This window comes from Polypterus senegalus, chromosome 17, assembly GCF_016835505.1.
Source record: "Polypterus senegalus isolate Bchr_013 chromosome 17, ASM1683550v1, whole genome shotgun sequence".
Classification (NCBI taxonomy): domain Eukaryota; kingdom Metazoa; phylum Chordata; class Cladistia; order Polypteriformes; family Polypteridae; genus Polypterus; species Polypterus senegalus.
Window position 1 is genome coordinate 86,283,129 of NC_053170.1, and position 27,733 is coordinate 86,310,861.

The following is a 27,733-nucleotide window of genomic DNA, read 5'->3' on the forward strand; positions in this document are numbered from 1 at the left end:
TGCCACCATGCTGCCCAGTACTAATGTATTCCATTATTTAGATCTGTTATATGTTACGTTTATACCAACAAAAGACTATAATTGGATACTCATTACTGTGAAATTACAATAAACTTCACTAAATATTTCCAAATCAGAATCAGTTTTATTATGGTCACAAAACACAGGACTGTAATTAGAAAAGTAGACAGCACCTGACAAGACATTTAGATTGACAACAACTTGATGGAGTTGTTAACATGTGAAACCTGATTAATGAAATACTGTAGCTTTGACCCAGAGACCTGCAGCTTCGTTATGTTTCTGATCAAACTCTTTACTTAACTTCCTATATTTCTACGTAGACGTTGAGAATTTTTAATTAGCCCTAACGTGCATTTTTTATTTTCCAGAACATACACTAAAGTTGGATTCAGTCAAATAATTTTAGTTCATAGATTTGTATGCTGTCCACTGATAGACTTCATTTCAACCAATCTCAAAAGAAGACGCTAGTTCTTTGCTTTACTCTATAAAGAGATAAATCCTACTGCGTTATGAATTACCTTTAGAAGAAATTTAGAAAGAGGAGTTATAGCTAAAAGTGCTAAGTGGATTTAGATTCATTTTTCTTGTCATGTCAGCCATTTTCTAACCCACTTATTCTTGAACGGAGTTGTGCAGGGCGCTGGAGCCTATCCCAGCAAGTACAGTGCTCAAAATAGGAACAAGCCCATGGACAGGGCACCAGTCTGTCGCAGGGCAAACACACACACACACGGGCCAATTTAGAATTACCAATGTACGTAACATGCATGTCTTTGGACAGAAGTACCTGGAGGAAAACCACACAGACATGGGGGGAACATGCAAACTCCATGCAGGGAGGACCCAGAATGCGAACCCAAGTCTCCTTACTGGGAGGCAGCAATGCTACCACTGCACCACCCTTAATTGTTCTTGTAGTTTATTAAACTTTTTTAAACATGAAAAAAGCACAGAAGCAACTGAAAATGCTGACAAATGGTATTCTAAAGAAGCACATTACATTTCTGTTGCAATTTTCCTTATCATGATAACAGATAAGGGATTTTCAAAATTAAGAGTACGCCCATGTTTCATTTGAATGACTTTTAAATGCCATCAAGATATCTGTCATCACTGATTCTTATGATCATATTGCTATGAGGGTGCACTCCCTGGTTTCCATCTTGAATACAGTTAAACTTACATTCCATTTGTTTCCTTGAACAGATGGGTTCACTCCATAGCACTATGTGAAAGGAGCTACAATGACTTGCATCACTCCACGCATGGTAAATCTATTTTTTTGACATCTTGTACACTTTGAGCTACCTCCTTTGTATTAAAATGTGCTACAAAGATAAATGTTGTTGTTGTTGCTACCTAATGAAAATCAATGACCATGACCAATACATGCAAAAGACATGAAAATACTTCATTTCTACAGTGCCCTCAGAAAGTATTCAGATCTTTTCACAGTTATAGTTTTTCCAAACATATTCCATTTAAGAATTATGGAGGCCACTATGGTCTTGGGAAACTTCTATTCTGCAGAAACTTTTACTATGATACACATTGTCAACTGTGGGAATTTCTGTAGACGGATGTGTGCCTTTCTTAATCATCTATAATCAACTGAATTAATCAAAGGTGGACTCCAAACAAGGAGCAGAAACATTTCAATAATCATTAACAGAATGAGCCAGATTTCAAGTGTCCTAGGAAAGAGTCTAAATATTTGTGCCAATGGGATATTTCAGGTGTTTTTTTTATTTTCAATAAATCTGGGACCTTTAGGGAAGGGAAACAAGATCTTAAGTTTGTTTTTTTTTTCTGTTTGTTAACACTATGACCGCAATTGCATGCAGATCTCCAAATGAAGTTTCACTACCACTTTGCAGAGTTTGCAATTACGCCTGGTCTCATGCTCTACATCAGACTTGTAAATAAGCTTTTAAATTACTTCTGTACAGTCCCCATAACATATTACATTATCATTCTGCAACACTTCTAAAACCTTAACGAAGTGGCGTCGATTATTGATAATTTCAAGGAAGAAAGCTAAAATTCTAGTAAGTTCATTAAGGCTAACAATTTTTCGTTATAGTGAAAAACACACACTTCAGGGGATATTTCTTTTAAATTTAATCCAGTGCCAAGCAAGTATCTGTGGACATAAGTACACAATAACAGATGCTAAAATAAATAAAGCATGGATTAGACTTTATGAATGAGTTTGTTGCGTTTTTGGCAACCTGCATAAAGACGCAGTTACATCTAATTAAGGCGCCAGTTCGCCCACCACTTTGAGTCACTTGGTGCTGGTGTGGTTAAACTGGAGCTGATGTCCTACTGGGTTCTATAATATGCTTTATGTGTAAATATGTTTACAAAATTATCCATTATGCTTTTGATTGTTTCTTTAAATCATATTTCAATGAGTACCTCCACCATGCTTCGTTTCATGGAAAGTGGTAGTTTGCGTAACACTTTTCAGATACTGAATGATATAAAGTATTGCCTTACAAATAATTCCATTATCAGCATTCTATGGTACCAGTCCGCCCACTCATGCCTCTGACGCGAGGCTGAACTTGAAGAAAACAAACGTGACCCGCATCCTCGTCAACTCTAAACTGAGGGGGGACGGAGCGTCCGGTGAGAATGAGAAAGAACTCTCTCGACCAATCAAACGCAGGTGTGGGCAAGCAGCAAGGAGCTGATTGGCTAAAATTCCATTCCGTCAGCGAATGTACCGCGACGCCCTGAGCCACTTGAATGAAATGCTCGCAGTTGGTGTTAGGGTTGAGGTTGAGTTGGGTGTTTGCCGGGTGGGTTGTTGGAGGAAGCGGTGGGGCAAAATAGGGGGCAGCTGCTGAGTCGATGCTGGGGGTGAAAAAAAATGCCCCTCGCGGTCTGCCTCCAAGGCTAGTGCCAATTGAATATCCCCCCTTCCTCCGTCACCCGCCTTCAAGTGAAATCTGTTTGAGCAGCTCCGAAAAGACGCTTTTATGCAGGAAAATAGAGAGCCCATTGAAGAAGGCAGAGGCCTTGTGTGAATCGTTTCTGAATCTGAATAGCAGGAGTGGAGAGACAGCAACTCGCGGCTGCGCTATGAAGAGAGTGAGCAGCTTCCAGAGGTAGGGTTCGCTCGGCTACTTCACTGCTTCCAACTGTGTTCAGTTGTCTATACAGCTCCTCACTATTGAAATGTACGAAATAACAAAAAAGTGTACTTTGTTCAATGACGGTGGAGTGTCAGAGTTACGAAACTCGGTAGCGGGTCTCGCTCTTCTAAATAATTAGCACAGTAATATTCCATTATATAGTGAAATTTAAACCCGTGGGTGGTCATTTATATAAATGTGGAATATGAGCAAAAAATTGCTATGTGTTCCCATCGAGTATGTCCTGGATATTCATGTCCTCAAACGTAAATAAATGTACAGCAGGCGTTCGGGATTCATCTAAATTGTCTACAGAAATTACACAATCATTAACAGATACATTTTAAATAAACAAGAAATGTTTGTATAAAACAGTGGAGGAAATTCGAATGTATTCTAAACAGTTAGTGAATCTGGGCAGTTACACACACAATCGTTTGTGGACCTATGTATGTACACGCGGACCCTTTCATAGTTTATACACAACTATGTGAAATTAAGCAAATGTTTTAATTGACGATGAGTTGCATGGTAGCGCAGTGGTGTCTTATGGATCCAGCATCTGAGATTTGAGGTTCATACGAAGTCACTGTGGAGTTTGCATGTTCTGTCCTTGGGTGTTTAGGGGTTTTTTTTTTCTTAGGGGAACTCTGATTTTCCTACTCACCTTCAAAATAAGTGGATGTTTAGATTATTTGGCATTTCTTAATTTACTCATTATGAGGGTGGATGTGTGTTAAATGGGCCCTGTGATGGTCTGGGGTCCAGTTTAGATTTGGTTCTTGCTTTGTTAGCAATACTGCCAGCAAATAGCCCAGGAATCACCGATATTGTCAAAGTATCACAGCTTAAGAAAGCGGTTGAATGTGAAAAACTGTAGCTGTAGCAGCTGTAGTCTTTTGCATTTAATATGCCATAGTGTCATATTTAGGTCTGCCCTTTAGAAAGAATATCATGTGACTTAGGTGAGTTTTGCAAAAAAAAAAACTACAACAGTACTTCTGTCAGAAATGGCCAGTGCTCTAAAAATTATATATATGTACGGCTCTTGCTTTTTACACACTAATCTGCTGACTAGAAGGGTAGTTGAATGACTCCCTTAAAAAAGAATGGCCCTGAAAACTTCTGGAATACTGTTGCATTCATATCACCTGAAAATATGCTGTCTATAATGTGATTCTGTTTGTTCTAGAATCTCGGGCGGGGTTGAGATTGGTTGGCTTTGGGATGTCTTTTGTCTCTTGCTGCATTGTTTATTGAGAGATTCATAGGTCACTAAAATAATTAACAGCGTAGATGTTATATAAAAATGTTAATTTGTTAATGTACTGTAATACTAGACACATTAATATTTGATCATTTAGAAAATATTGCCATAACCTGATTTTTTTTTAATTTTTCCTATTTCAATTTAAGATTTATTCTCAGGGGATCAACTGACTTCTAAAATGGAATCGGAGCTATAAACTGGGCTAACTGTTGTGGGCCTACAGTACTTCTATGACTTGCTAATATACAAGAAAATTAGTTATCTCTAAAAATCTTTTTTTTGTTGATGTCTTTGATTTAACATTAGAGTAGCTTTAACCAAAAACAAAAAGGCCTCTGTCGCAAGTTTTGGGCATTAGTAGGTGGCCTGCTGTGTTGAATCATACTTCTGACTAACTTGCAACATGTTTTTACTAGTGGAGCATGCAGTGAACTCAAACTGTGAAATTAGTTTGTCCTTTATTACCGTTTGTACAAATGCATAGAGAGAGACAGAGATCTGAAACCTATAGATCTTTCTAATGTTGCCTGATTTTATTTTATTTTTTATATATATATTTTTTTTTGTCCCCTGTTGCCATCTTTATTTCTATTGCAACACTATATACAGTATGGGTGTTAAGAGTATTTGAAAAAATATACAAATTTATTATCAACACTGTTTTGTGGAAATTACATAATTTTACTCTCTTTAACATGCTCCAAAAAAAATGAGGTGCTTAGAAAAATTCTCCTTTTAAAGTAACCTGAAAATTTGTAGTACTCTGAAATGGAAAGAAATTCAGCCTTTTAGCATCAAGTTAATGTGCTGTAGATTTTCATTTAAATGAATGTTGGCAGGTATTGACAAGCAACACATAAATGGCATTTGTGAATACTTTAGGTTTACATGCTCATACATTAACCAGCAGGTTGTAAGCTACGTTTAGCTAAAACAGCTCTGTGATTAATGCATTAGGCGACTTTTTAGAACATTTGCTGAAAATACAGAAAGAAAGATATTAAAGTGCAAACTGTGCACTTGGGAACCTTTACTAACTCGGGGATTATTGCCTCTTTCAGTCGTATGTTATGAGGGGTTTCAGAAAAAAAGTGAAGATTTGTGAGGGTAACCAAAGACTTTTACTTGAAACAGACTGGCCCATTGAAGAGCCATCCCTTGCTTACTCAAGGAGGCCAGGGGCCATGTGTGTTGTTTTTTGTTTTTGGTATTCCCGGAATGTGGTTATCATATTATTGGAATCTGAGAAGTATAAATCCTTAAACTGACATCTAGTCTGTATTGAACATTACTTTTTCATAATTTTTCTTAGCAGAGTCTCGAGGTCTCTGTATAAATACCGATATACTAGTGTAGTTTTTTTGTGAAGCACAGGACCAAATGAATGAATTTCGGTATTTCTTGAATAAAAAGATACTTCAGTATTGACATATCTCACTGTATATGCATTCCGTTTAATTGGGAAACTTTGTGTGGGTTTTTTTTTTTTTTAGCTATTTATGAAGTGCATTAGCCTCTTCTTGAAAAAGTACCTGGTAATTGTTTTGCTATTGCATTTGTAAAGTAGGGATGTGGGTGCTGCAAGTGAAATGTTTTCCTAATTAAGTTATACCTTCTGTCCTTACCTTGCCTAACTACTATGGAATGGTGTACTGTGGAAATTATTTTCATGACACCTCAAAATCAATACCCAAAATAAACATCGATAACTTTTTTCTAACATCAAAATTAAGTATATAGGCTGTTTCCAGCATCTGCTTTTAAAATAGAGTTTAAAAAAAAAAAAAAACTTTCACTGTGCTCAGTACCATTGCAAAATGCATAGTTTTTTTGTTTAGTATATTTCTATAGAAATGTTAATGATCTGTGAATATATAATATGTCAGAAACATATTCTGCTCAAGCAAATGCAAAATTACCTTTTGCCGTGTGATCATGGTTTAAACTGTGGAATGCCTAGACCTCAGATCAAATACATTACAAACATCCGGCTGTCGGCTAAGAAGGCTTTGCTCCGTCTTTGTGTTAATAATCAGGTTATTTCGCATTACACCTTCTCATCCAATATTTGCGTGCTAAACTTCCTCCATCTCTGTCAGCTTTCAAACAAAAGCCTTTAGCTCCAAAACTTTATTTTACTACTAGTGACTGGGAGCCCAATCAAATCGGGCTACAAATTCTATGTTTGTGAAATCCATAGTTTCTCTGCAAAGAATTATTTGTTTTAAGTCCTTGAAATGATTTTGTTATCGTGGCACTGATTTGTGCTTAAAATAGACCTTTTCGACCGATGTAATGAAGAGCTTCCTGTTTAAACGGGGCTGCGAGACGTGAACTCAGCTCTTTGGCGCACCTCATTAGATTTTTTCCGGCAAACAAATTTTCAAAACAAACCGTATTTTATGACTCTAATCAGAGTCGGAGTAATAATTATGTTGGCTTGGTCATTTTAGATCTGAGATCGGCTAAAATTTAAACAATCACCATTGTTAATACCCAGCCGTCATTACTCCGTTTGCCAATAGATGTCAGAAGGACGGATGCCAAAACCGAACTGCCCAAAGATAGATTTCGACGCACCAAGCAAATGGCGATACGGTTCCGGAGCTGTTGAAAGGTTTAAGTCAGTCGATGATGTTAGTCCTGGAAAGTACCCCCCACCAAACCAGAGTTCCAAAAACCAACCAAACTTACTGTTATCTGCTCAAACCAACACCGACTTACTATACTCGGCCGTCCAGCGGCGTCACTGAAGCATTCAAACATTCTTAGCCAATCATGCAATACTGCGTCCGTGTTTGCCACGTTATGTTCTAACTACAGAGGCAGAGTCCCAGTGCATGGTTCTAACTTGTATTGAATCTAGATATTGACGTGAACACCATACATATGAATAGTATTAAATTATATACAAGGATGGCATTCTGTATGGCCCTTTTCCGTAACTTATGCTTGCTTATTTTGTTACTTGCTTGTCATGTTGATCTCTTAATTTCTGTTTCTGGTCGAATTGTATTGCTGTGTGTGTGTATGTATGTGTAACCTATACAGACAGAATACAATAATTTTACTCTTTGAAAGAAACAGCATTCACAGAGAACATTCAGATCTATAAAAAAGTGCTCCATTACAGTAGACATTTCTAAGTAATAAGAAGTGCACCAACATTTCAAAAGATCATACACACACAAACATACAGTATATAGGATGGTATTGATATTTAGTACCACACATCTAGGCATTTTGTTATAGCTCCTGCATATAGTGTTCCATAATTTTAATTCTTATTTATTTAGTCTTTTTTCTCTTTCTTCATCATGTAAGGCATTTTGAGCTTCATTGTTTGTATGAAAATGTGCTATAGAAATAAATGTTGTTAGATAGACACTTTTGTTTTAGTATTCTCGATTGAAGGACTAATCGGCATTTTTGATATATACAGTATGTCGTCTGAATGCCTTTGAAGAGGGGACAGGCTGCATTTCTGGGGAAGTGTTAGAAATTAAAGTTACATCCCATACATCTTTGTACTATACAAAAAATCTCAAATTATTAACTTGGTATGTGTGTAATTATGTTTTTTAAATATGTCACTCTGTCAATTTTTTTTTTTGCTTCATAACATGTTTTATTTAAACATTTAATTTGACTGATGTGTCTGTTACACAAGTAAAATGATTTGTTTCTATGCTTTAGTGCATTTTGTATACATAAAAAAAACCATGTGTGTCACTCCATTAATTAGACTCTCTGTTGGGTATGAAGTTAATTGATTTTTCTCTCAGGAGGAGGATGATTACCTTCACTTCTCTCTACTGGCACTTTTGTTCACTTTTAACTTGTCACTAGAGGATTTAATATTATGTCTAAGCAAATGTAAACATTAAAGTGTATAAAATTTGCATATATGGGCATACCAAAGTTGCTAATGCAGTCCTCATGCCCACTCAAGAAATCCTCTCCACAATCCTGTGTCACAATGTTCATAGCACTATAGCATGTGCATATGGCTAAATCAGTACCCTCATTAAACAAACTCTTTCCTCACTAATGTGCATAAGGTGGCTCAAAGAGGAATGTGATCCAAGAAGGCCTTTGCTAGCCAGTCTCACCATCCTATACCAATAAAGGTAAAACTCAAATTAGTTCAAGTTCAGGTGGATTCTATTGTCCTGTCATCTCAACTTGGACAGTATAGTGATACGAACTATTGTTCTCCGGGACCATGGTGCAACATGAAAGGAAGTTCAATCTGGATACTGTAAGGGGACTACATGCAATGGTGATTATACATTAATCTATAAATTTGTGCAATTAAGTAATTAAGTAATTCTGTGCAGTTTTCACAATTACATCAATATAACAGTGAAACATACAGTGCACACAGGGCATTTGTACACATTATTTTTTTTATGTTGACTTGATTCTGTTGTTGCCAATATTTAAATAACTTGATAAGGTTTCTTTTTATAGGTTAAACATGTATAATGGTGGCAATTCAGTGTTTAGACTCTGATCCTGGTATTTTAAACAAATAAACTGTTGAAGTTGGTAACCTACAGTGAAAAATAAGTTTTGAATGGGGATTTCTTAACATGCAATTTCAATAAAGCTCATAAAATGTGATTTCCTATCACGAATGCAGAAAAAAAGAGAGGAAAAATTCATATGCGCAACAGCTGATAACACCACAGCCAGCTCTATTGTTAACGGAGCCTCTCCAGCCTAGGATCGGCAATATCATAATTACATTTTTTTTATGTTTTCCTTCCACTTTGGCATTTAGTGTGATGAGTGATTCAAAAGAAAATTCCTTCATTTTAGCAGTCTGCAAAAACAGAACAAAAATAAAGATCAGTCTTTCATTTGGCTAAGCACAGATGCTCCTAGTTAAAATGTTTACTTTCTCTTTTTTTTCTGTGTACGCCTGCTGTGGTTAACAAGAAAAGGGGTGTGTTTCTACATTTTAGGAATGGTGTGTAAGTTAACTGTAAACTGTAACCTGCATATGGCTGTTACCTATGGCCCTTGCTTTGTGAATTTTTCCTTCCCATTATCAGTCTTCTCATTGCAAATTGTAAAATCAAAAGTGATGCCAGTAGTTTTCATTGTCTTTTAAGGACATGTATTTAACTTACGACAGTACCGTCAAGTGTTCTGTTTTTTATTTATGCTTTAACAGGTTGTTAGCCTCTGCATTTGTCAGGCTAAATCTTCTTTTGTTTTTCTTCATACTGTAGGTGTTGGCAACTCTGAAAGATGCAGAGTTGTGAAATTAGCCTGTCTATGCTTGTTTAGCCATGTCAAGGGACTTGGCTTTATGTAGAATCATAAATGCCGCATGCAAATGAATAACTTGTTTTTGAACTATACAGTACATGGAAATTGCATTGCTTTAGACTTAAGTGGAATGTTATTTTGTACCTGTTAGTGGAATGCACACTTTTTCCTACTTCTCTGTTCTGGATTGCCTAGTCAGCTGGTATTTATCTTGCACTAAATGGGGCTCATATGTGAGACGGTGTAAAAGTACAGTGCTGTACTCTCCATTCATTTAATTCTATGTACAGTTTTACAGTCTCCTCCTCTCTTCATCTTGACTATAATGCACTTTTGTTTTTGGATACAAGAATTATTATGCTTTCAGATGCTGCCTATTTCTGCTCTAACTCCTTCCTCGTCATTTGAGTATTCTAGTATTCCAAACATCTAACAGGAAGGTTGCATAAACACTGTTTAACTTGACACCTCACAAGTTCTTTAAAGAAAGAGAGTTGTCACTATAATGATATGTATATAAAATAACTTGGCAATAGCACAAATGAAGACATTTTCACGACAGTTTTCTTAGTACAATTGTCACTTCATCTAATTCAAGTGACTTTGTTTCTGCCTCCAAACAGCTGTTCACCGAGTGATGATTCTTATCTATTTTCTTTTATTCTTATTAGGAAAAATACAGTATTGGAGTGGTGGAATTTACTTCTAGTCAGTTATCAGTTTCATTGATACCTTTTTCATATTTCACTTTTCATAACACCAGCACACACAGTCGTGTGATCAGTTCACCCGGTTTTGAATTATTTTTGATTTGTATTGAAAAGAAGACAAGTTACTGGACCACCGCCTGCTTATGACTGCTGTACACATTTTCTTCACTGCACATTTGTATTGATTTTACTTTAAATGATTGCTTTTTAAATACCCCATATAAGTAAGTGATCAATGAAGTTCTTCATATGTCCGTTTATATTGCCCATGATCTGGGAAGTGGACAAAAGTTTCTCAGAATTAGGATTGCAGTTTTGGGAATTTTGATATGATAGATTACCATAGGTGTGTCAAAGTCAACTTAAAATGCAACTGGGAGTTATCGAGTTTTATTGTTACCTTTTTTTTTTTTTTTTATTATTTTAAAGTTCAATTATTTACTGTTGTGTGTTTTAGTAGTCTCCAATGTATAACTAATATTCTGCAAAATACAATAATGCATAACAGCAGACATGTGTAAGTTCTCTATTTGTCTTGTTCTGTTAGTATGTTTATAAATATTAAATGAAAATATCATCTTTTCCTAATTGGCAATTATAGGTTTAGCTCAGCCCAGACCACAGATGTAACCACATTTTTACAAACAAATGCCTTAGCGGATAAGTTATTCTTAAGTGCATTCCTGTTATATAACCAAATATTTTTTGAGACTGTATATGGAATTCTATCTTCATTCATGTGTTTTAAAAGACGGCCTCATTTTATGGAAATTGTTAATTCACAGATCTAAAATGGGTCAGAATTTGGTACTCCTATCTTTAAAACTGTCTTACAAAGTAGTGAATGCACAGGTAACAGTTTGAATTGCGAGGTTCTACTTTTTTTCCACACTGTTTGGTAGTTTTATTCAGTGTGTTTTTGTGATTTTTTTTTTTTTTGCAAAATTTTGTCCTTAAGCTTCCAACTATGTCCTAATGTAACATGGTTTTCTCCATAAAAGGAGTATTTGTTTCTTTTTTTATATATAAACCTTTAATCACTTGTGCACATAATTTCATTGCTTGTTGGGCTGGTTTTACTGTTCCTATGGAGACAAACTGTTAAGTGCTTCCCAATTGCTTGCACTTTCTTGTAAGAGTTGGTTGAATGTCACAACTGGCACTGCTGCTTTCTGTCCCTCTCCAGAGTATATGCAACTGCAGTGGTCTTGTCACCTAACTGACATTTTATTAGACTGCTAGTTTTCCTAATGCTTTTGAAGTAACTGTAGTAGTAAGGTTCTTTTTATGTTCTTATAAAAGCATTTGCTGAACAACAAATTTTAACAACTTGGTTCTCATTATGACACAATAGTGCATTCATTCAGTTGGTAAATATGAGCAAGCTGCGATACTCACCATGGTCCAATTAATGTAAAAGAGAGACAGTTGCAAGGGTAGGATCTCTCCCCACAACAACCTTGAATTGGATTAAAGAGGTTCAATAATGGATGGAATGACAGTGACCTTGTAATAGCCGCTGGCACCAAAGGCATGTCAGCTTTATGTAATGTGTTTGACCAGTTGTGGATGATTTTGTAAGCAGCTGTTGCTCCGTCCCTTGAGCAGCAAAGCCCATGTGATACAAGATACAAAATATAAAGTATGTCTTTTCATTTTTGCTGATCATGTCCGTTTATGTGCATTGAGAATTGGTCTGACGTGTAGCCTTCATGTACAGTAGGCCTATCAGCAGTAGTCTAGATATTACAGACCCACACATTGGCTCCTCCAGTTAAAAAGGGTAAGCTCAGTGGACGATCTTCCATTTGAAAAAGCTTTTCTTTCTCTGTAAATAAGATGTTGTTGGTTTCCTTGATGATAGAAGTAGCTGCTCAGTTTAAAATTATGAATAGACTGGAAAGTAACATGAATACCAGATTTGAAAATTAGCCCCTTGAAACAATGTTGAGAGGAAGAACTTGCATTCATTATCACAAATAATTTAGTTGGAAGACACTCTCCTCTAAAACTAAAGTTCCTCCCCCACACTATGCGACTCTTCAATTCCACCCGGGGGTAAACGCTAACATTATTCAAAATTGTCTGTTTTTACATGCGTTTTTATTACTCTTTAATTTAATATTGTTTTTGTATTCGTATACTGCTGCTGGATTATGTGAATTTCCCCTTGGGATTAATAAAGTATCTATCTGTGCAGTTTGTTTTAGATATTATTTGAAATTGTGCACCATATACATCTCTCCTGTATATACCCAGAGTTAAATTCCACCTATTTATTTATTTATTTATTTGCTGGTTAGGGAGGGTAGAGTAGCTGCTAGTGCTGCCATTTCATAGATCCTGTGTTCAAATCCCATGCCTGGTTGTTGTCTGTGGTGTCTTTACACTCTACCTGCCTCTGTGGTGGGTATGTGTGCAAGTGGACCCTTTTCATGAAGTCTTGATTCCATCTTTGTGCCCAGTGTTCCTGTGACAGGCTCCAGTCTAGTCCCCCAATTCCCCAAAATGGATTAGGCTTGTTTGAGAATATTGTGTTGAATTATTGGAGGTGTTATATATTTATATTAATGGTTAACCCATTCTAAACAAGCATTTAATTGTAATTCCTGTTTCTGTAGTACATTGCTGTCTCACTATTTAACCTTTTTCAACTCGAAAGCTCCACATGGCTTTCTATTTTACATGTACATAAGGATTGCTGTCTGGAACCCCAAAAAAAATGAAATGTTTGAGGATTTTGAAAGTTGGGGGGGGAAAAATAAACATGTTCATGTATAAGTAATGTACTACAGTATAGTTTTAGGGGAGGGGGGGAATCCTGTTAAGTTTTGAAGGAATTATTTTGATTACAATACAGGTGAGTAGCACCTAGTGACACCTTCATATGCTTAGAAGTATGAGGTTTGTACTTCAGTTTATATAGCCTTTCTATTATTACAGCACAAAATATGCATCTACTGTTTTCAGAATCAGAAAAAAAAGTTTCAAAATGTAACCACCTATATCCATCCATCCATCCATCCATCATCCAACCCGCTATATTCTAACTACAGGGTCACGAGGGTCTGCCAGAGCCAATCCCAGCCAACACAGGGCGCAAGGCAGAAAACAAATCCTGGGCAGGGTGCCAGCCCGCCGCAGATAACCACCTATATACAGAATAAAAACATACTGTATCAAATTATTATTTTTTTGGTTAAATATACTAATAAAACTTGCCTCTGCTTATATGTGTTATTTGTAAACCTGTACATTAAAGCTGCAAGCTTTTGTTTTTTTTCTTTTCACCCAGCTTAAACCGGAAGGTGTTAAAAAAAATTTTGTGAATGTGTGTGCGCAATCCTATTTTGGCATATGCAGCATCAGAGCGACCTTCCCATTGGGTGGGTGTCGATTTTGTTTTAGAGAGAATGCACATTTCTTTCATGCATTTGTCTTCAATGCCAGCATATTCTTGTGCTCATCCGTTATTGTTTTGAGTGCCACACAGAGGGCAGAGAATGTAGTAAGCAGAAGGAACTACTTAAACTGCAGATGTTCTGTTATCTGCTTGGTTTATTTATTGCTTTGGAGAAATTGTTTGTACAAAGCTGCATTTCCTATGCCCAGTATGAATACATGAAACACTGTATTGAACAATTGGGCAGGGAATGTTTGCAGACAACTGTACATTATTCTTTTAGCTTTCCCTGATGCTTAAAATGTTCAAAGCACATTACAGTACCTCAAGATGCATGTTTGACATTTCTGGCCCTATTTAGGCATAACATACAGTAGTATTCTTGAAGAATTAACCCTATTCAGTGGTCCAGTTCAGTTGATCCAATGATCAACCATTGCATCACTGACTGCAGTTCTGAAATATTTGATTTGTTGTCATTCCTTTTGTGTCTGGGTACTTTGAAAGAACGTGAATGAAAGAAAGTGTAGTAGAATGGTGCAATCATTCAGCAGTTAATCAAACTACAACATTCATATGCCATTTTCTTCTGAGGGCTGAGATAGTATATTGCTTATTTAACTGCAGAAATAAATCCGCTTCTGTCATTCTAAGTAAATGTGTGGCGCATGCCTTAATACTATTTAAGGGTGCCAGTGCTTGATAGATGCTTTAAATTTTCCTCATTTAAAAATATGTGGTGTTTGTTGTAAAATCTGCTTAGATCTTTGTGTGTTTGCTTTATTAATAAAGGTTAGTAATCGCAGTAGTGATCATATTGCCATGCGTACAGTGTTTGGTCATATTCTTATTTGTAGGGTACCAGTATGATGGAAGAGTGGCTGGAGCGGCCACTTTGGAGATCAACCCTCATGGATTCAGATCCCTTAATGATTATTGTCTGTATGGAGTTTGCACATTCGCCATATGTTTGCATGAGTTTGTTTCTAGGTACTCTATTTTCTGCAACATCCAAAAACCGTGGTTTAGTTTAATTAGTAATTTTGTTGTCACCCAGTGTAGATATGTACATGTATTTACATACAATTATCATGCAGATAATAAAAAATTTTTTTTTTTTTTTTGCTTTTACACTAGCACCATAGACTAGAATGAGGTTGATGGCTTAGATCCAAGTGTTTTGTTGAATAATAATTAAGAGCTCTAAAGGTGTTACTTGTACATTTGTTTAGATGGGTTTTTGTGTGTGTTACCTAATTACCTAAGTTAACTGCAACCTTTTGCTTTGTTACACTCTTGTTGGAGTTATTTTCCCCTGGATATTTGTTGTGGCAATGCAGGTAGTTCTGACAGTTGCTTTGATGTTTACCTGTTGTCTCAAGACAAGTCAGTGAATGCGTGTAAATTGAGACCAAGCATGCACAGAATACCCAAAGGGAACACGCAGTTCTTCTGTCCAGCAATAATTGTCACTGCTATCTGTATAAATATACAGAAAAGTGAAAGCAGAAATAATAATATTCCAAATATTTATTAAGTGTATGATACATATTTGTGTATGCATAATATTTATATTATATATATATATATATATATATATATATATATATATATATATATATAAACACTCTCTACACTGTTTAAAAGTTTTACAACAATCTCAGTTTTTATGGAAATTTCATGAAATCAAAGCATAGAACAAATAAACAATGGAAAATAAAAATACATCAAGGAATCAGTGTAAAAACATTTATTAAAATTTTTGATTCATCGATGTGTGACGATGCAGGTACGCTGCATGCTCCCATCCGTCTTTACGGGAGCCCTGAACCCGACACCGTCGATAATGTTACCGATGAGCTAAGCAGTTAGGCACAACATAGCAAGCGGATGGTGCAAAAGTGGAAAGAGCTTTTATTAAAAACAGTCAACAAAAACAAAGTGTCCAAATAAATAAAGTGCAGTGCTTCAAAAGTCATTAAATAAATAATCCATTAAAACAGAAGTGAAGTGGAAGTTAAAAATAATGAATCCTTTAAAACAACGAGGTTAAAACAATGGCATGAAGCAGTCTCTTTTAAAATATCCAAAGCACGGTGTCTTCATGCTACCTTTTCTACTTGGTGGCTCCCCTGCTTCTCCCATAAGGCTTCGCAACAGGAGATTCGCCTTCCTGCAGGAAGAGCTGCCTTTCACTCTGGTCCGGTAGACCTCCGATCCCTGGCTATGTTGGGCTCCAAACCGGACCGAGACTTGGGTTATTTACGCTGGGGCTAAACCAGCCCAAAGCCGCCTCCAACTCCCGCTATCTTCCACGGCCTGTCATTGTCCTCCTCGCCGGTCACTCCAGCTCCTTGATCGCTCAGCTGGAGCGACTGCTTCCTTCAGCCTCACCTAGTGTCGGCCTAACACTCTTTCTCGGGGCTCTCCTTCCAGCTGTCTCTGCTACATCGAGCCTGCACTTACTCGCTCTCCTTCTCCCTCACACCGGCGCTCTCTCCTCGCTGCTTCTTGCCTCCTTCTGCCACCCCCTGTTCTTTCCTGTTCTCTTCTTTTTTCTTCCTCCTTGGCCGACTCAGGCTTCTTATTTATGAAGAGGATGTGGTAGTCATGGCAATCAGCAGCTCCTGGGAACAATTACGGATGCGGACCGTTTCTCACCTGTGCACAGGTAAGAAACGGCCACATCCCAAACTCCTCAGGAAGCGCTTCGGCCACGCACCACCACGCCCCCTCGCTAAGCCGCGAGTGCATTGATTATATATTAAAACTGGCCTTTTTGACTGGAGCTGTGGACCCGCTATGCCACACAATGTAGCCGCCTTTTACTGATATACTGTGGAAACCCTTTTGATTCCGAATGCCAGTCACACTGTGAAAGTCCCCAACTCTGCATCCAGCAGAAGAACCCCAGACCATCACACTTTGTCCTCCATGTTTGACAGTTGGTGTCACACACTTAGGAACCATCTTTTCATCAACTTGACGGCATACAAGCACCCTGCCTGATGAACTGAAGATTTCAAATTAGGATTCATCGGTGCATAAGACTTTTTTGCAGTCTGCAGAAGTGCACAGCCGATATTACAAGGCCCTATTTTGTCCTTTAAGGAATATCTTTCTTACTGCTACTCACCCTGTCAAACCTGCAGCACAAAGTCCTCCTCTTCACAGTAGAAACTGACACTTTGCTTTTTTCGACCTCCACTGTTAAGCTGTACTTGAAGCTGTTATGCTGTGCGGCCCAGCATACGAGCCGGTGCCCCACAGAAACTTGTCTTCTGATTGGGTTGTGACTTTGGATCTGTCTGATCTCTTCTTCTAACTTCTCCCAGTTTCCAATTGCCTTTGGATTGTGTAGGACACTTTTCATTTTCTCTCTAAATGAAAGGCCTACACTGCTAAGGGTAGTAATGCCCTGTCTCCTTTCACTTGTTAATTGCCATTATCACTGAAATTTACAACTTTCTACAGTGTAATATTGTCCAAGTAATACTTCAGAGGGTGTAGTAACACTGTCTGTCCCAACTCTGCTTTAAGACCGACACAGGGTTTTTAAGTAATCAAAACGTTTTGGACACCTGTGCAAATTGTTTGCTTCAACTTGTAAACCTAAATATACTATACAGTGTAATAGTAGCAGAAGAGTTGTAAACTACTGTATCACGCTTAGTTCAGTAATCTTTGGAAAAAGTGAATAATGGAAAAGCAGAACCCAAAATTTATTAAGAAGTAAAATACTTAATTTGAAACATTTGCCTTGATGTAATCATTTTAACAGATTTTAAAACGCACAGCCATCAAGGGAAGCTTTTATCTTTAAATTGTTTTAATTAAAACCAAAAGTGGAGGCAACCAAATGTGTCCTTTGTCTTTTTGTTTGAGAGGAAGTATAAATTGGTGACCAATTCAAGAAGTAATTTGTTACTGGCAGTGGTGAGCATTTGAAGGATCTTTGTTCTGCCTGTACAGAATTCAAACATGGGAATAAACTGTGCAAATGTGTACATTGATACAGCTTGTTGGTATGAATTAACCACTGGGCCTTATGGTCTTTCTCTCCTGCCACGCCAGATTATGCAGGCTAAGAGGTCATGTAGAGGTTTTCTTCCATGGGTTTAAATTTTTAACTTGGTTTTCACTGAGCTATTTTTTATTTATTTTTTTTATCCACCTGAGTGAATGGAGTGATGCCTAACTAGGGCTACCAGAACATGTTAAAGCTCCACACAACAGTGGCTGGAATTAAGTGAATTTAAGAATATAGTGTCTTTTAGTGAGTTCAGCTTTAGTATGTAATATAAATTATTCATAAAGCTTTAGCATTATTTAACTGTCATGGACTGGGACTCTGTCCTGGGTAAGTTTCCACCTTGTGTCTCTCTCTGTTCGAAGAATATTCTTAGTGTGAGACTGCAAATGATTGAACAAATTAATTTTAGTGCTTTTTCATCTCTATTTATGATTGCATACTTCACTTTTTCCACTAAACTTCTCAAAAATATGAAGTATTCTAAACTCTCACTTTTTGAATGGCACAAGATAGTATAGTTTTTTTTATTCCAATGAGCTAATTGGGGCCCTTTTTGTCACCACACATGAATTTCAGTGTAGGATTTCATTAAAAAATTCTTTCTGCTTAATTTAACGTTATACAGCAGGAAAACCTAGCTGCTCTTTGAAGACCCTAACTAAATGAATAAAAAAAATGGTTTGCTTTCCTCCTTGTCAGTTTTATCTCATTGGTGTGCAAGTTGCAACAAAGTGTGCACAAATCATGTGTTTGCTGCAAGCACAACGTGACCAGTAAGCTATGAGTGGCAAATTTTGTTACTTGTAGCTGATTGCATATTGCTAATAAAAGCACCATACTAGAAAAAAAACATAGTCTTCACATTCCTCCTTTTGAAATTAATGGACAGGGCTGTAGTTTATCCGTTAATCCATGCGTACATTCTTTCCATTTTATCCAGTTAAGAGTCACAGAGAGCTGATGCCTGTCACTCGTGCGTATACCCACACTCGGTCACATGAAGGAAATCCGAGCTGGCAATTCACTATTTCAACAAATCTTTGGAATGTGGGAGAAAGACCTAAAAAAGACTGAGCTGCGTTTAAAAAGAGGGAATAAGCAGGGGATCAAGTAAAGCAAATACAATAAATGATAATTATATCTTCTTCTTTCGGCTGCTCCTGTTAGGGGCTGCCACAGCGGTTCATCTTCTTCCATATCGTCCTGTCATCTTGCTCTGTTAAATGACAATTATATAATAAACATAATAAAGGAGAAAAATATTCTGACAATTTTGTTTTTGTAATTTGTAACAAGTTTCACAACTGTAATGTGGTATACTATAAAGGATACATGGATATTTAAAAGGTATTTTTGATGAAAATGAAAAAAGAGGTCATACACAGAGTAAACAATTACATATAAATAAAATAGGGAAGCTTTTCTCTCTCTCTATATATATATATATATATATATATATATATATATATATATATATATATATATATATATATATATATATATATATATATATATATATATATATATATATATAAAAATAACAAATACAGTCAAAGGCAAAGTAAACAATATACTTTTTCTTTGAATAGTTTAAGTATAACTCAAAGCATATACTGTATATTAGAGTAATATAAACAAGTGAATACAAATCAAAATGGTACATATGCAAGAAAAGAGGAGAAATTACAAAAATAAGCTTGCAGATATCCACTGAGCTTTAATGAGTTCAAATAAGTTTCCAAAGGGAAGTCGGTCCTGTATGTTGCAAGTCAAGGTATGTTGTCCAGTATTCTGTCATCTATTAATCGGTAGTATTTTTAGCCAATATGTTTCAAGTCAAAACTCATTGTCAGCATCATTACTGTTTACTGAATGGTAAAAATTAATATATTAATGCAAGGAAAAAAGAGCAAGCTGTATTGATTTAATAAATATTTACACCAGTGTCTGAGTTGGAGGAATATGTGTTCTAACTTTTTTAAAAGATTTTTTTTTCTGTTATTAGGATATATAGGAAAAATGAACATTTGAAAAAGAATAAAATAATTGTAATAAATAGAAGAGCAACTTTATAACAGTAGACCGGTCCATAATTGAGTTTATCAATATTTAGGGATTAAAAAAGGGAAGGAGTAACTAAATATATTATTGTCTAAACAGATTAAAAAGGATTGTTTGTTTGCCTAGTAGTACATATCTCCAACAGTTCATCTGTAGAGTGCCCAAGGAAACTCGAGCAATAGCAGACGTCTGCTAACTTGCGCAAGATGGATACCACCACAAAGACTTTATATACGTCAGTTCTGAAACAGTGGATTGATCTTCAGTTATGATGCTTAATTTCACAAAGAGCACTTTAAAAGTGGAAAAATGTCAATTTAGAAGATCACATTTGTTATATTCAAAATTTGAATAAATTTTGACTTGTCCATTGACCAGCTAATGTTTTTAACATATACTGATACAAGCTAATCTCACATAGCAGGCTTAAACAGTTTTTGTGGATGAGGTTAGGCAATGCACTGATACAGCGATGAAACACCTCAGGATCCCAAATTAGCCATGCCAAGGGTGATACCTTGGCACCACAGTTGTTCCAATGAAATGGAACAAAGTGAGCTGTTATTTTTTCAGTGGCTGTAGTGCCAATCCTGCCACAAACCCCCTCCCCACCCCCACCCCAACTAGAGTATTCCCTTAAATTCAGAGGACCTAGTTGCAGGGCTGGATGCAGGTTAACGTCACACCCAGGACGGAGCAATTACAGGTTAAGGGTCTTGATCAACGGCGTAACAGAGTGGACTCCCTTCTGGCATTTACAGGATTTGATTGGTATTTACTACTTCACGTATAGTACCACTAATATAGTGCCATTTTGAATTTTCATCCATCCATTATCCAACCCGCTATATCCTAACTACAGGGTCACGAGGGTCTGCCAGAGCCAATCCCAGCCAACACAGGGCACAAGGCAGGAATCAAACCCTGGGCAGGGCACCAGCCCACCACAATTTTTGAATTTTGATTTTGTTAATTGTTCTTTTAAAGTTTTGTTATCCATTTGCCATCAAAAAAATGTCAGTGCGTAGGTTTTGAATGTGCACTTGTTAAGATGATGATCTTGTGAATTTTTCCTCAGACAGAAATTGAATTTGGTTCTTTCAGTTCAGTTTGCAATTGCTTTATTAAAAGCTTTTACTAAAAAACATGTCCTGTTTGCCAGATTAGATAAACTTTATTAATCCCATGGGGTAATTCCGATGCATACAGCAGCAGGATCAGAAAACAAGGATACAGACTTACAGGATACATAATACATCCAATCAATCAATAAGTAAATAAATACAAATAAACTTGACACTCTTATTCTGTCACAGTATTACTGCTGCTGGACATCTTTTTAAAGTTTGAACCTCTTGCACCTCTAATAATTGATAAATGTGTGTTTATTTTGCAGGTTTATGAATAGCCGAGCAGCCAGCAACTGCAGATACCAACCTACATGTTATGAACATGCTGCAAACTGCTACACACATGCTGTAAGTTCTTCTTTTCATGTCACAGTTAAACCATATGTTTAATTTCACAGTACAGGTAATTTATTTAGTTTTAACAGGCTGGGTTTCCATTTCTGCTAAAGTACGAGAAGACTAAAACAGTTTGTTCATATATAGATTGAGGGAGTTGGTATGTTTTCATTTCACAGTCTGACTTTTACAACACTGTAGTGATTCAAGCAGTAGATTTCAGCAGAGATTAAAAGAACTGAATGGCTTTTTAATTACACTGTTTAGTGTTTCTGTTACGCTTCACTTGGCAGTTTGGCTTTTGATGTGGTGAATAGTGATTTATATCAAATAACATGTTGTGCATTCTCTCAATCCCTGTAACAACATCAGTTTATCACCAGTAACTAACACAACTTGTTTTGTAGTTCCTTATAGTCCCTGCTTTTCTTGGTACAACTCTGCTTTACCGCCTGTCTGATGACTGCTGGGAGAAGCTTACAGCCTGGGTATATGGGATGGGCCTCTGTGCCCTATTCCTGGTTTCTACAGTATTCCATATAATTTCATGGAAGAAAAGCCATATGAGGTAAGGATGCAGAAATCAGCCCACAGATGTAAAAATAAAAAAGTGAGCTTCATTTTTTAGTAATGAGGAGGACATGCTTAGGGTTTTCTTTTTTTGACTAGAATCGTTGCAAAAGGCTTAAAATCACTTTGAGTGATTCTGAATGTTTTTGTGGTAGAAGTAGTATTTATTATGAATAATAATAATAATATTTGTATCCTATGTTATTGAGTGCTTGGCAGGTGCCTGGTCCACAACTATATTGTGAATATTAATAGTCTTATGGCAAACACTCTGGGAATGTTTCTTCCGAGTCTTTCCATAAATTACTTTAATTTAAAGATAAGTCCATTCTTTAACTAAGCTCAAAGGATTGATAGTGAAGTGCTTTTGCAATGTGTGCTTGTGTTTTCGATAAGTCTGATGTTTTACCTTTTTGTTAATTTAAAATAAATCGCAGCGTTCAACCTTACTCCTCTGCCATGTTCAACTTTATAGTCTTCTAGTTGTCACTTTTTTAAATCTTACAATACCAGTGTGTTCCCTGTGTGTGTGGTGTTTTTTTTTATTTGTAATTATTTCTTCTTTAGCATTAAAGGATAAGTAAAGCATATTTTATGAATTAAAAAAAATAAGTGGCCTGGCCTTGCGTTTTATAATGAAGGTGAAGGATACCCGAGTACCATGATTAAGAAAAGCCTTAAAACGTTTAGAATACATCCAATTTTCCAACCAAAAATGTTAGATTATTGATCTGTGTCTTGAGATTACAAACACATTGCAAAGTAGCATATCCATCTCATTTTAAGAAAGAAAAAAATCAAAAAGCGCAAATCATTATTATGAGATTCGGCCATTTTAAAACGAAACTGAATGTGCGTCTCACTTCACCAAGTTCGTTGTCTTCTGCAGTACTGTTTCAACCCCAAGGCATCATATGTGAATTTCCCCTTGGGATTAATAAAGTATCTATCTAGCTGTCTTCACTAAAACTAGGTGGAAGTACTTGGCCCCAGAGGTGTGGATTGACTTTAAAAGTCCTCACCATGTGCTTTTATTGATATTATTGAATGTTGCTGCCCAGGTGTGGATTGCTGTCTCAGTTTTGTAGACAGTAATAAGGGGGGGGGGAATTACACAAACCAGCACTGGTTTGCAGTATGGGAGGATAGCAGAGCAGCTGGGGAAAACATGCAAACTCCACCCAGGAACAGCTAGGACATGAATCCCATTCTTTTCCATGGCATGACAGCAGCATAACAATTGGGCCCCCTATTATCATAATCATAATAATTCATCTACCCATTCATCTTCCTAACCTATTTTTCAGGGCTAGGTTGTGGGACAGCATGAGGGATACAAGGCAGGAACAATACCCAGACATGATGCCAGTCTATCACAGGGCTTTACTTTTTTTAATACCTTGCCAGCTATTGCGATTTAAAAGGGTGGTGAACGGTCCTGGAGTCCAAACATAAAAACAAATGTAGTCAGATTTATCAAATATGTCCACTTCGAAATAGCAAAGGTATTGATTTTATGAAAACATTCCTTTCACATTTCTGAGCTGTGGGAGTGACAACAAAAGTAAACTGGATATAATACGTTTTATCTTTGATTCTTTTTTTTATTATTATTATTATTATTATTTTCTCGAAGGATATGTTTCCTGTTCTCTTGCCTGCTCACAGTAGCCATCATTGTTGGAATTTTGACATTTACCCTGGATGCACTTCTAATGCTGGCACACATGTGGAATCTTATTCCCGCTACTTATTTATTATTTAGCAATTATGTTGATAGTTATGTTATTTGAAAAGATTATTGCCTCCTGCTGGTATCATGTACTTCGATATGGCAGCACTAACCACTATTGTTCCATTGCAATTTGTCTCTGTAGTTTTCTTGCATGTCTTATTTTAATAAAAAAAGAATATCTACTTCTGTTTGTTTAACATTGCTTTGTTTTACATATTATTTAGGTATATACCTAGTAGGACTGTAGTTGTAATTCTTTTTTGATCTTACAAAATAAAGAATGGATTTATTGTTTATTTCAGAATGATGGAGCACTGTTTTCATATGTGTGATCGAATGGTTATTTATTTCTTCATTGCCGCCTCATATGCACCATGGTAAGCACATATTTGCTTTCTTCTACAACTCTGTGATGGCTAGTGTGATTTTCTGTGCTATAGTCAACCTGCCTTTGCGTCAATAGCAAAAGAAATACTTGTAAACAAGTGTAATGTTTACTGCTCAAAAAAAAAAACGGGTATCGGAGAACAAATCCAGATGAACTGCTTAGGTCAGCTACAAGTTTTTTAATTATAATTCTGAAGAGTCCTGGAAATATTAGACTGTGGACTTCACTTTTTTAGGGCAGGAATGTTTCTTAATTTAACTATTTTCTATGAACAGCATGCACTGCAATTCCTCATTTATGTTGCTATCTTGTTTATTTTCATGTGTGGAGAAAATGGGAAGTATTTGGAATTCATTGTTTACAAATTTAGTTAGCAGAAAAATGTTCCAATTTTATTTTTCATTTCAGCTGTTGTACTAGTTAATTACTCATTTGTCATAGCAAAAGTAAGTGCTTAAAATATGTTCATTGTTAACATTATATATTTTTCCAGATTCATTTTAGTTTTATTTTGGATATTAAAGTGTTTTTAAACCACCCTGGTCCAAATTTAACAACCTGCAGCGCAAAGTGTCCAACTCGAGAATCTTTCTTGCTATAACCCACTGGATATATTTTAGCATCTGTGTCCTAATTCCTTTCATTTGCACATGATGTTAGGGTCTTTTTCGATGTTCACTTGATTTAAGGTGGTAACAAATCCCTTTTTCGGTCAGGTGTGCATATCTTCTGAGTGTGAGAAATGAGAAACACTTAAACGTATCAAGATTCAGATCTGCTGTGAAGCGTCTCCATACACTCTGGTTATACTGTATGTGAAATGCCTAGATTGTATGGTACAGTGGACACTACTGAAGTACTGTGCCAGAGATTTAGAAGCAAGAAAAGTGTAGTGTATTGCATTAGAAGTTTCAGACAAGAACCATTTTTAACAGCTGTCCTATATTTGTGAAACTTTTTTTTTTAAATATATATAGGCTAAACCTACGTGAACTTGGTCCATTGGCTGCACATATGAGATGGTTTGTCTGGATAATGGCAACTGGAGGGACTATATATGTGTTTAAATTTCATGAAAAGTAAGTTAATCTATGATTCATTGACTTTTCACACACACACACACACACAAGCTTAAAACACAACACTCTTTATCTGTGTCTATTTTTCATTTTTATTTGCATTCTGTATGTTAGATAACTAAAGAAAAAAGAGAAGAAATTGCTTTACTAAAAGACCTGGTTAAACATTTGAATACATAAAATATATTATGAGACAATGTTGTCCAATTCACATCCTGCAGGGCCACAGTAACTGCATGTTTTCACTTTAGCCGCTTAATTTTTAACCTATTATGGCTGTTAATTAAAGCAAATGTCTCTTTCTCTTATTTCTCTATTTATGTTAATAGACTTTTAAAGTTTGAGTTTGACAAAATTGTTCTAAGATACAGAGAGTGGGAGTTTTTGTGTATGCTACAGTTTAATGACACCAGAGAAAGAAAAACCTTTTGAAAGAAAAAAAAAAACACAACTTTTTTTAGGCTTTTAGGTTATACTTTTTCCCAGTCAGTTATTTTAAGTACACCACACTATTCATTTTTCATTTAAGTGCATAATTCTGTAATACTGTTTGTTCTAAAATGTTTTTCTTATTATCTCTGCTTAAAAGTCATAAATTCTAAAACAAATACTCATTAAAGCCAAAACAAGCCTAAATCTCTAAACACATATTCAGGTTATTTTATTTTCTAACTAATAGACATCTGATTATGTAATTGTATTATTTATTATTTTGGAGAAGCGATGGTAGGTAAAAAAAGTGGTCTGTAATTTTAAATTGTTAATCTTGCTTACGCATTCTGCCGTGCTCTTATCATTGCTCCCTTTTAAAGGCACACCCCAACAGAGCGCACAGGAAGCCTGCATATCCGTTGTACAGATGTGCAAGAGCACCATGCACACTGGCTGCTGTAATTCTTTCTCTAAGCCTTTCCAAATCACACAGCTTAGCGGTGTAAATGCTTGTTTTGACGTAACCTTATGGATAAGCCAAGGGCAGTGAGGTCGGGGTGATACTCTGCCTCAAACTAGGAATGCCCTTTCCTGACTGTCTGGCTGCTGATCTCACTCGTATTTTATTGTCGACTGCTTTAAAACCTTAGCAGTTTTAATGTGCTATAGATGTGTTTGTTGCAATAGGCTCCTACATTTTACATATGCTTATTCACACCTTCTGTCACAGTAAAATTGGGCGATGGTGGAGGCTATTCAGTAATCTTAACTTTTTTTGTGATTTTTATTTGAAATACAGCTCTAAATTTCAGAGTACCTTTATTAATTTTCTGAGATTATCTGATAATACCTCTCGGATCAAACCAAATGCAGTTGCATCATATCTGCATTACAGATTAGTTCAAATTCTGCGTAAAAGCAGTAGTGTATTTTGTTACAATCCCTGGCCACAAAAGAGAAGATGTAAAAGTGATAGCTGGTTTTTATCGTTAACATCATTCTCCCTGAACGGTGTCAGTATTCTAACAAGCTTTAGCTGCATTTGGTTGCCTTATTAGGATTTTAGTTGTTAAAACTATACTGCGAATCTGGCATCAATTGCAATACAGTGCTGTTTCAGTTAAGAATAAAGTTTTGACCTTTTTGAGGCGATTACAAAATTAATAACCACATTGGAATAAATTCAGAATTGATGTGGAGTAGGGAGGTCTATCTCTTTGTATGACCAAGAATTGCCAAGACACTGCTACTTCAAAAAAGCTGTAAATTATTGTGGTTAGAATAATTATTGATTTCTTTCTTTTTTTTTTTTTTTTTGCTAGGTATAAACTAATTGAACTTCTCTTCTATCTAACGATGGGTTTTTTCCCTGCTTTGGTTGTGACCTCAATGGTATTGTATGCATGACAGTTCTTCTTTTTACTTCTGATACCGTATTTCCATAACTGTTTAATGTCAATAGAGTACTGGGAAAAAAATACTGCATGCATTTAAATGATGCTTATTTTTTATATGAATTTTTAAAGATTTTTGGTTAATAGCCTAAACTAAAGTTTTGAATGAAGATCTGTCAATCATTCTCAGAACATTTTTAGGTTATACATTAATATTAGGAAATAACCACAATTCCAAATTTATTCTCCATTGACAGTGAAACTCTTTCAGAATATAATCATTTGGATTTGTTTTACATTATTTGGCTGACGCCTCTATCCAGCGCAACTTACAACATTTATGATACAACTGGTTACACTTCTTTTGGTTTTCCAGTTGGAGCACCAGCAGGTCAAGCGACTTGCTCAGGGTCACAACGGTGTCAGTAGCGCGGTTTGAACCCATGACCTCAGGGTCTTCAGTCCAAAACCTTTAATCTTTTTTCCATAATATTTGAGTTGTAGTTTTCTTGTGCTATTTTTGCGATGTCCAGCTCTGTTGGCCTTTAACCCCGTAATTACTCCGTCCTGGATATGACGCTAATCTGCATCCAGCCCTGCAACCAGGTCCTCCAACTTGCAGTGGGAGCTTGGGGGGTTTGGTGGCAGGAGTGACATTCCAGCCACTGCAAACAACCTCTCGGTGTTCTGTGTAGTGCAGTGTCACCTATTGCACGGCTGCACTCGGATCCCAGTCCCCGTG

The 27,733-nt window shown here is 36.3% G+C and overlaps 1 protein-coding gene across 3 annotated transcripts in view; it reads left to right on the forward strand.

Annotated features, from left to right (window-relative positions):
* Positions 1 to 2,775: 2,775 nt before the first annotated feature.
* The window catches only part of mmd (monocyte to macrophage differentiation-associated), a 123,704-nt gene continuing 98,746 nt past the window's right edge, over positions 2,776 to 27,733 (forward strand). Inside the window, exons 1-6 of one of the 3 annotated variants that reach the window (XM_039739955.1) lie at positions 2,776 to 3,143; positions 21,324 to 21,405; positions 21,801 to 21,961; positions 24,001 to 24,075; positions 25,064 to 25,165; positions 26,920 to 26,989. In XM_039739955.1, coding sequence (XP_039595889.1) covers positions 2,887 to 3,143; positions 21,324 to 21,405; positions 21,801 to 21,961; positions 24,001 to 24,075; positions 25,064 to 25,165; positions 26,920 to 26,989 — 747 coding nt within the window. In that variant the 5' untranslated portion in view covers positions 2,776 to 2,886. Of the gene's footprint in view, positions 3,144 to 21,323; positions 21,406 to 21,800; positions 21,962 to 24,000; positions 24,076 to 25,063; positions 25,166 to 26,919; positions 26,995 to 27,733 lie in introns of all 3 variants that reach the window. The other 2 variants (XM_039739956.1, XM_039739954.1) reach the window with 2 other exon arrangements.